At 42.3% G+C, this 8,949-nt stretch overlaps 1 protein-coding gene across 1 annotated transcript in view; it reads right to left on the bottom strand.

The window, feature by feature from the left end:
- The window catches only part of LOC137801429 (tumor necrosis factor receptor superfamily member 6-like), a 2,602-nt gene extending 1,824 nt beyond the window's left edge, over positions 1-778 (bottom strand). The window contains exons 1-3 of the mRNA XM_068598836.1: positions 658-778; positions 302-424; positions 8-139 (exon numbers count right to left, since the gene is read on the bottom strand). Coding sequence (XP_068454937.1) covers positions 8-139; positions 302-424; positions 658-778 — 376 coding nt within the window. The remainder of the gene's footprint in view (positions 1-7; positions 140-301; positions 425-657) is intronic.
- Between the last annotated feature and the right edge of the window lie 8,171 nt (positions 779-8,949).

An 8,949-nucleotide genomic window follows, 5' to 3' on the forward strand; every position in this document is an offset into this window, starting at 1 on the left:
CACTCACCTGTCTTCTTTAGTTTCTCCCCCTTGACGCATTGGTTTTTCTCACACTTTGAACAGAAATTGTCGGAGCACAGGAAACCAGAACGGCACGAACATTTAGCATTTGTGGTCGGTGTACATTTCTCAACATAATCTGTAGAAAGACAAGAACAGAAGCCACATGGCTTATATGTGATAACAGTGTCTTGTCTTGACTTAAATGCATTGGCTACATCAACTGTCAAGAGATCCACAGAGAGCAGGAACATCATTTTTCTTTATAATGAAAAATATTTACCATTAATCACAGGCTTACCGTGTTGGCACGACCGACAATCCTCACATCTGTCCAACAAGTTATAGTTGTCCGAGTAGTAGCCCTCTCCACAGGGCTTACAGTCAGTTTGCTGCTTTGTGCAAAAACCATTCCTATGTGTACCTTCAAAATAATAAACCAATTAAATCAGTCACTCTCAAGAATATGGTTAACATCCACACACGTACGTGAAACAGTTTAACAAATTAATATGAAACACAGATTAATATGAAACACACATTTAATCTCATTTTAAAGAGTATAATGATTATATATATATATATATATATATATATATATATATATATATATATATATATATATATATATATATATATATATATATAACGTTTTACCTGGGCGACACAGGTCACAGCATTGTCCATCTATCTCCTCCTGTCTCTCACCACAGCCTGCAGCTATAGTCCAGATACTCATTACACACATTACTGCCATGGAAAGTCTCTGAGGAACCATTATGACCAGAGCTCTGCTCGTGCCTTCAGGGTTTTATTGTGGCTGTTTGCTGACGTCAGAGTGGGATGTGAGTGTGGTTAGCTCGCTGAGAGAGTCTATTGAGCTTAGCTTTAGAAGGGCAGCCAGGTGTTTGTTCGTCAAAAGCAGACTGCTTACGTAGCATAAAGGTGGGACAGATGTATAAAGACAAAACAGAGACATTAGCATGTATTCACTAATATAGACCTGCATTTGAGATGTTTTCCTAAAGCAAGTGTTAGTGTTGGAGATGTTGTTTCGGGTTTTTTGACATTAAAGACTAGATAAGGCAGTTTAACCACCTCCTGCACGCTCGGATATCACAACAGAAACATGGTCAAACTTCAGACAAGAGTGGCTCTTTATATGATCGAAAACAGGGTTCTAGCTTTAGGAATGTCCATGTTAGTGCCAATTTCCATATTATAATTTTAACAGTAATTTAGACTCAGATGTTTATACTATATTATTTAGATTCATATTATAGTGATTGCATAATTGTATTTTAATTTGCTTTTAAGTTAGAATATGTTTGCACATGCATTAATTAGAATATTCATAGATAAATTGTGACGTCTGAGCTCACGTATTGTACACTGTCGAACCTTTTTTATTTTGAGACAAGAATTCAGTAAAGAACGGAGCGAAACACTGTTTTTCTACCGTTGTTGAAATGCATACACGCGTAGACTCGTTGTTTTATCCGTCCAAGAGTGGTTAAACAAATTAATTAATTAAGAAACAGTAACTAATAGTCATCGGGTATTTTAGCCACTAAATTTAAGTAGAAAAACAGTCGCCGAGAGCGAGAGAAGATCATCGTGCTGCCAACGGAAGGAAGCTAACCAACGGAAGAATTTGCTTGTGCCGGTGATAAGGCGAGTAGCGGACGAAGGAAGCTAACCAACTGAAGAATTTGCTTGCGCCGTTTACAACGCTGCTCAGCTGACCGGACATCCGGTTGACTTCCACGATGATGGATAAGTACACGGAAAGGAACTGAATGAACAAATAAGACGTGCTACTGGACATTGGCCACACAGGACATTTGAGAAGAGTGATATTGCTAGCTTGTCATATTTGCCCAGAAGAAGCTCAAGTTTTATTCTGAAAATAAACAGTCCTGGAATCTTTTCTGGAAAGCATTCACATGTTTTGAGGTTAAAGGACTGTTGATCTGGATTTCAGAAGTTTGCGAGAGCTTGCTATAATAAGAGACTTGTCTAACAATAATAGCCTTTTGAAATGTCTGATTCAAATGAAACCAGGATGGAAGGCAATGTCGAGCTAGACATAAAAAGAAAGATCAAGTTGACCACAAAGGCCCTAGAAATGAAACTTGATGAGCAGATGAAGCTCAGGAAACGTGCTTTAGTACGCCTTGTCTCCAAAGCAGAGGAAATAGAAATTCTCATGATAAATGGCTCCAATGCACTTCAAGTGGAAAAGGATCATCTCAGTGAGTACTGCAAATTCCTGAATAAGTTTGCTGAAGTGAACGACGCAGTCAGTGAACTGTTATCTGATGATGAAAGGGAAGCTGACCAGCAGTATTGGAGTGAGCCAAATCTTATAAAGTATGAGAACTTTTTGACCAGATTGGAGCAGTGGATAATAAAGGCAAGACGACACGCTAATGTCGATAACGAACAGGCTGCTACAGAAAATATAACTCCGAAGACTGGTGCGACAACGCAGCAAGCTGAGTCTGTCGCTGAAGACGTGGATCCAGACGACAGTGCATCTGCTGTAAAAGAAAAATATAGTTCAGTCACCGCACAAAGTGCATGCAGCAGACACTCAAAGTCATCCAAAGCGTCATCTCATGCTTCATCTGTGCGTAGAAATGAGGAAGCTAACCGTGCAGCCCTACTCGCACGCGCAGCCACACTTAAGAAGAAACAGGCATTGCAGTTGGAAGAGGCTCAAATGAAAGCCAAGCAGATTCAGTTGAAGGCTCAAATGGAGGAGCTAGATGTCGAGACTGCTATCGCAGAGTCCACAGCAAGGCTAAAAGTTATGGATGAGTATGATAACATGGACAACGATGGGATGAATTTCTACCTCGTCCAGAACATGCCTACAGCAGCAACCATCGAACATCATGCTCCAGATGTCAGACCAAAGCTAACCAGCAGTCTTCGAGTTAGCCAATACAACAGTGCTTCTCACTATCCAGCTAGACACAAGTCTTATGTGCAAGTAAAAGATGAAAACAACAACACAAGTACAAATTCCAATGGAAGGCAAGTTGAACTTGGCGAAATGATATTGAATCAGAAGAACATCACAGAAATGTTAGTCACACAACAGAGACTAGCCAACTTACCTCAACGAGAAGTCCCTGTATTCAGTGGCGATCCTTTAGAGTTCCTGCCATTCCTGAAGGCCTTTGAGCACATCATCCACAGTCGTACAGACAATGATGAAGACCGCTTGTACTATTTAGAGCAATTCACCAGCCGTGAACCAAGAGAACTTGTGAGAAGTTGCCAACACATGAGCGCACAACAAGGCTACAATGAAGCAAGAAGGCTTTTGATCTATCACTATGGTAATGAGTATAAAATAGCCACAGCCTACATTGACAAGGCTCTCAAATGGCCTCAAGTCAAAGCAGAAGATGCAAAGTCACTTCACAGCTTCTCCATCTTTCTCATCGGATGTAACAATGTTATGAAGGACATGGAATACCTTGAGGAGATGAACAGCCCAAGCAACCTGCGGATTGTCCTCTCAAAGTTGCCCTTTAGACTTCGTGAAAGATGGAGAGTTATAGCTTTCGACATACAAGAAAGAGAAGGAAGAAGAGCAAAGTTCTCTGATCTCACGACGTACATCAACAGACAAGCTAGGATAGCTTCAGATCCACTGTTCGGTGACGTCAACGAGTACTCTGACGCAAAAGAAAAAGGCAAGTCAAACTTTAAATTTGCCCAAGGAGGCGGACCGAAAAGAACCACTGGCTATGCTACAAGTGTTAAGCCAGACGAAGGGGGTGCCTCAGAACTAAGAAAGAACAAGCAGACAAGCAACGCGTTTCAAGAGCCATGCATGTACTGCAACAACAGACACACATTGAGCGTGTGTTACAAAATAAGAAATCTGCCAAACAAAGAGAGAATTGAGTTTATTAAAGGTAAAGGACTTTGTTTCGGGTGTCTGACCCAAGGGCACATGGCAAAAGACTGTAAAAAGAGAGCCAGTTGTGAAATCTGCAGCAAGAAACACCCAAGCCTGCTTCACAGCAAATGGGATGAGAGCACCGACCAAGAGAACATTAAGCCTGAGAAAGGTCAAAGCTCTACCAGCGGACACTCAGCTCCACAAGAAAATGCGTCAGCCAAGAGTGAAGTCACGGCTGTCACCGGGGCCGGAGGCAATGACTGTATCTTGTCTATCGTGCCTGTGCGCATCAAATCCAAGAGGAGCAACACGACAATAGAGACGTACGCGTTCATGGACTCAGGAAGTTCTGCTACGTTTTGCTCCGAACGGTTGATGAGACAGCTCGGCGTACAAGGCAAGAAGACTCAAGTGCTGCTCCGCACTATGGGCCAGGAGAAGCCTGTGTCCTGCTACGTGCTCTCAGATTTGGAAGTGTGCGGTCTAACAGAGAACAATTACGTAAGCCTGCCAGACGTCTACACCCACACAGACATACCTGTAACGAAGGACAATGTTCCTGCTGAAAAAGACCTGGAACGATGGCCGTATCTGCGTAAAGAAGTACGGTTACCACAGATCGACGCAGATGTTGAGATACTGATTGGAATGAACGCTCACTCTGCGATGGAGCCGTGGAAGATAATCCACAGCCAAGATGACGGGCCTTACGCAGTAAAGACGACTCTCGGGTGGGTCGTAAATGGCCCTCTCAAGAAACATGACGACCACCACAAATCAAGACAATTCAAGTCAAGTCACTGCAGTCTAAGGGCTTCAGTCAACAGAATCTCAGTCAGTGGCATGGACAATATGCTGTTGCAGCAATACAACCACGACTTTCCTGAGCAAGCCTGCGAAGAGAAGTCAGAAATGTCACGAGAAGATGTTCAGTTTATGAAGTCTGTGACTGAGACAATCAAGAAAGTCAATGGGCACTACAGCATTGAGATGCCTCTCAGAAACAAATATGTGGTGATGCCAAACAATAAATGTGTTGCCGAGCAACGTGCATCAAACCTGAAAAGGAAACTCGCTAAGAACTCCAGCTTCCATGATGACTACAAGACCTTCATGTCAGACCTGCTGAACAAAGGCTACGCAGTGGAAGTCCCTGAAGACGAGCGCAATCGCAACGACGGCAGAGTATGGTACGTTCCCCATCACGGTCGAGTCCACTGCGCATTTCTTCTAGGGAAATCCAGAGTGACGCCGCTTAAACCTGTCACAATCCCACGCCTCAAGCTCACCGCGGCTACCATTGCAGTGAAGATGGATAAGCTCATGAAGGAAGAGCTTCGGATGGACCTCAAAGAGTCTGTGCTATGGACAGATAGCACCACTGTCCTCCGGTACATCGACAATGACGCTGCTCGTTTCAAAACATTCGTAGCAAATAGAGTATCGACAATCAGAGAGAACACAAGGCCAGTACAGTGGAAGTACGTCAACACAGCTTCTAACCCAGCTGACTATGCATCAAGAGGAATGAAGGCTGAGCACTTCATAAAGTGTCAGAGCTGGATTGAAGGTCCTGACTTCCTAGACAAGAGTGAGTCGCATTGGCCTGTCCTATCAGAGTTCTCAAGAGAGATAAGTGAAGACGACGCTGAAGTGAAGCGTACGATCAGCGTGAACATCATCAAGACTGTAGACTCAAGCACAGATCCTCTCTTCAAGCTGATTCATCACTACTCCGACTGGCACAGCCTGAAGAAGGCGGTTGCCTGGATGTTGAGGCTGAAGGAGTTGCTTCAAAGTCTGTGCGAAACAAGGAAGAAGTTAGAGTCGCAAGCCCAATCTTCAGAAAGTCATGACGCAAAACCCAAGACAGTTGAATACCACATGCAGAAATGGAAATCTACCCTGAAAGGAACTCAATTGACTGTCAAGGACATCAGAAGAGCAGAAACTGCGATCATTCAGTTTGACCAAAGTCAAACCTTCCATGAGGAGCTTCGCGCTCTGCAGAAAGGTGAAAAGATCAGGAGAAGCAGTTCCATCGTGAGGCTGGATCCCTTCCTTCAAGATGGGGTTCTCCGGGTTGGTGGAAGATTGCACCAGGCAGCCTTGCCAGAACACACAAAGCATCCAACTATCCTGGCCAAGGATCACCACATCACGACCCTGATCATCAGGAATGCTCATGAGGAAATTGGATATGGAGGGAGAAACCATACCCTTGCTCAGCTGAGACAAAGGGTCTGGATATGCAAAGGAAACGCAGCGGTGAGAAGTGTGCTTTCAAAGTGTGTGAAATGCCGAAAGAGTCAAGCTGCCGTGAGTGAACAGAAGATGGCGAATCTACCGCCTGATCGTCTACTGCCTGACCATCCACCATTCACTAACGTCGGTGTAGACTATTTCGGCCCATTTGAAGCAAAGCGTGGACGCGCACAAGTAAAGCGTTATGGAGTCCTGTTTACTTGTCTTACAGTCAGAGCAGTCCACATAGAAATCGCACACTCTCTCGACACCGACTCATGTATCAACGCAGTAAGACGTTTCATAGCCAGAAGAGGACAAGTCGAGATTATGAGATCTGATAACGGAACGAACCTGGTAGCTACAGAACACGAGATCCGCAGGGCAATGAAAGAATGGAACCAGTCCCAGATCTCTGAAGCTCTACTGCAAAAAGGAGTCACTTGGATCTTCAACCCGCCTGCTGGGTCGCACCACGGTGGTGTCTGGGAGCGACAGATAAGAACAGTCAGGAAGATACTTACCAACCTTCTGAAGCTTCAGTCACTCAACGACGAATGTCTGCAAACTGTAATGTGTGAAGTTGAAGCAGTGATCAACAGCAGACCACTAACCAAGTCATCTGATGATGTGAACGACCTTGAGCCACTGACGCCAAATCATCTTCTCCTTCTTAAAGGAAAACCAGCACTCCCTCTAGGCGTGTTTAAAAAGGAGGATTTATATACCAGACGACGATGGAGGCAAGTGCAGTACATCTCCGACATCTTCTGGAAGCGCTGGTCTAGAGAATACTTGCCCCTCCTACAAGAAAGGCAGAAGTGGCTGGACAAGAAGAGGAACGTAAAAGAGGGAGACATCGTACTCATCGTGGATGAGAGAGCTCCAAGAGGGTCCTGGTTGATGGGAAGAGTGGAGAAGACAGTTCCCGACGCCAAAGGTTTCGTCCGTCGGGCCCTTGTCAAAACGAAGACCAACACCTTAGAGAGACCCATAACTAAGTTGTGTCTCCTGCTCGAGATGGAAGGATCTCATGGACAATAAAAGAAATTGTTATTTAGGATTTAGTATTTCTACAGTTGTTTATCTTGTAGGCCTCATCTGGACTAGTCTAAGGTGTTTATGTTAGTTTAGGCCTTAGTGAAAGAGAGAAATGTTTAGAATATAGAAATTGATTTTAGTTTAGTTAGGTAATTGTCATCCCCTTGATGAGCAATTAGGGGCCGGAATGTTAGTGCCAATTTCCATATTATAATTTTAACAGTAATTTAGACTCAGATGTTTATACTATATTATTTAGATTCATATTATAGTGATTGCATAATTGTATTTTAATTTGCTTTTAAGTTAGAATATGTTTTGCACATGTATTAATTAGAATATTCATAGATAAGTTGTGACGTCTGAGCTCACGTATTGTACACTGTCGAACCTTTTTTATTTTGAGACAAGAATTCAGTAAAGAACGGAGCGAAACACTGTTTTTCTACCGTTGTTGAAATGCATACACGCGTAGACTCGTTGTTTTATCCGTCCAAGAGTGGTTAAACAAATTAATTAATTAAGAAACAGTAACTAATAGTCATCGGGTATTTTAGCCACTAAAGTCCAGATCCTTACATGTTTCAGGTTTGGTCACTGAAGTACAGTGTCGGCTGATCTCTGATTTCCGATGTTTTTTCCCTGAACAATTCTTTCCTGAAAAGTCAATACAAAAATAGTACCTCAACATGATAGTAAGTCTTAAAATCCATTCTGTGAACCTGAAAATACATTTAACTAGTCTTTTACTCTTGAAAATATCTTGCACCTATATGTTTCCAAATTTCTAAAAGATCTGCATTTTATGAGGGATGACTTTAAAAGTGTTTATGTTGGGGCTATTTGTCAAAGAGAAAAACTAAACTAAAAAACCCATTGATGCGTCATTTCAGTCGGATTGTAACTAATATCCAGTCTGGATTTGCAGTTCGGGTTGATCTTATTGTTTTGATCAGAAGCAAACATTTCCTGTGCAGTCCTCTCTTTCTCTGGTGGAAAAAAGTGTTGCCTTCTAGTGCATCACTGGACATTGAGACCTCCACCTACTACCGGACCACTGTGCTCAAGTGTCAACAAAAAGCAAATACAAAAATAACAAATGAATCTAACTAATGAAATAGATACAACAGTCATAATATATCATCTTTCTCGAGCAAACAAATATGGTTTGGCTCTTTAATTCTTTATCGTCAAACTTTTAGTTCTCTTTTAGTTCTCTCTTCGGATTATTTAAACCAGAGATTTTGATTGTGATTTGAAAGCAACTGTCCTTTTGTGATATGTGATAATTCACAAAAAAAGAGTCAAGAAATCTGAAGTGTAAATCAAATAATGCAGTTGTTATAGCTGATCTGTGAAAAGATCAGTTCTTAATACCTCTGTAGGTGTGAAGTCATCTCTCTCCATTCATACTTCTGCACCTTTATGTGCTATACAATAGTTAAATGGAAATGTAATCTTATCTCATGTGTTACCATTGTTAAGGAATGGTTTGTAACATAAGACTTCAACTCAGCAGTGATCCTCTTTTTCCAGACAATATAATGAACAACCATAAGCAATTTCAATATTCTGAATATGACTCAGTTTAGTTCCTGGAAAACCCGAATGCAAGGTAAAGACACAATATAAGCAACCTGCATAACATAAGTTAATTTGTAAAACAGGTCCCTGCAGTAAATTCTACCTTTCTACACCCTGTGAGCCTAAACTCCTCTGCATGAAGGGTTTCCCTGACTTTT

The sequence above is a fragment of the Clinocottus analis genome, unplaced genomic scaffold (assembly GCF_023055335.1).
Source record: "Clinocottus analis isolate CAN_PGR_092001 unplaced genomic scaffold, fCliAna1.0.p SCAF_403, whole genome shotgun sequence".
NCBI classification, from domain to species: Eukaryota; Metazoa; Chordata; class Actinopteri; order Perciformes; family Cottidae; genus Clinocottus; species Clinocottus analis.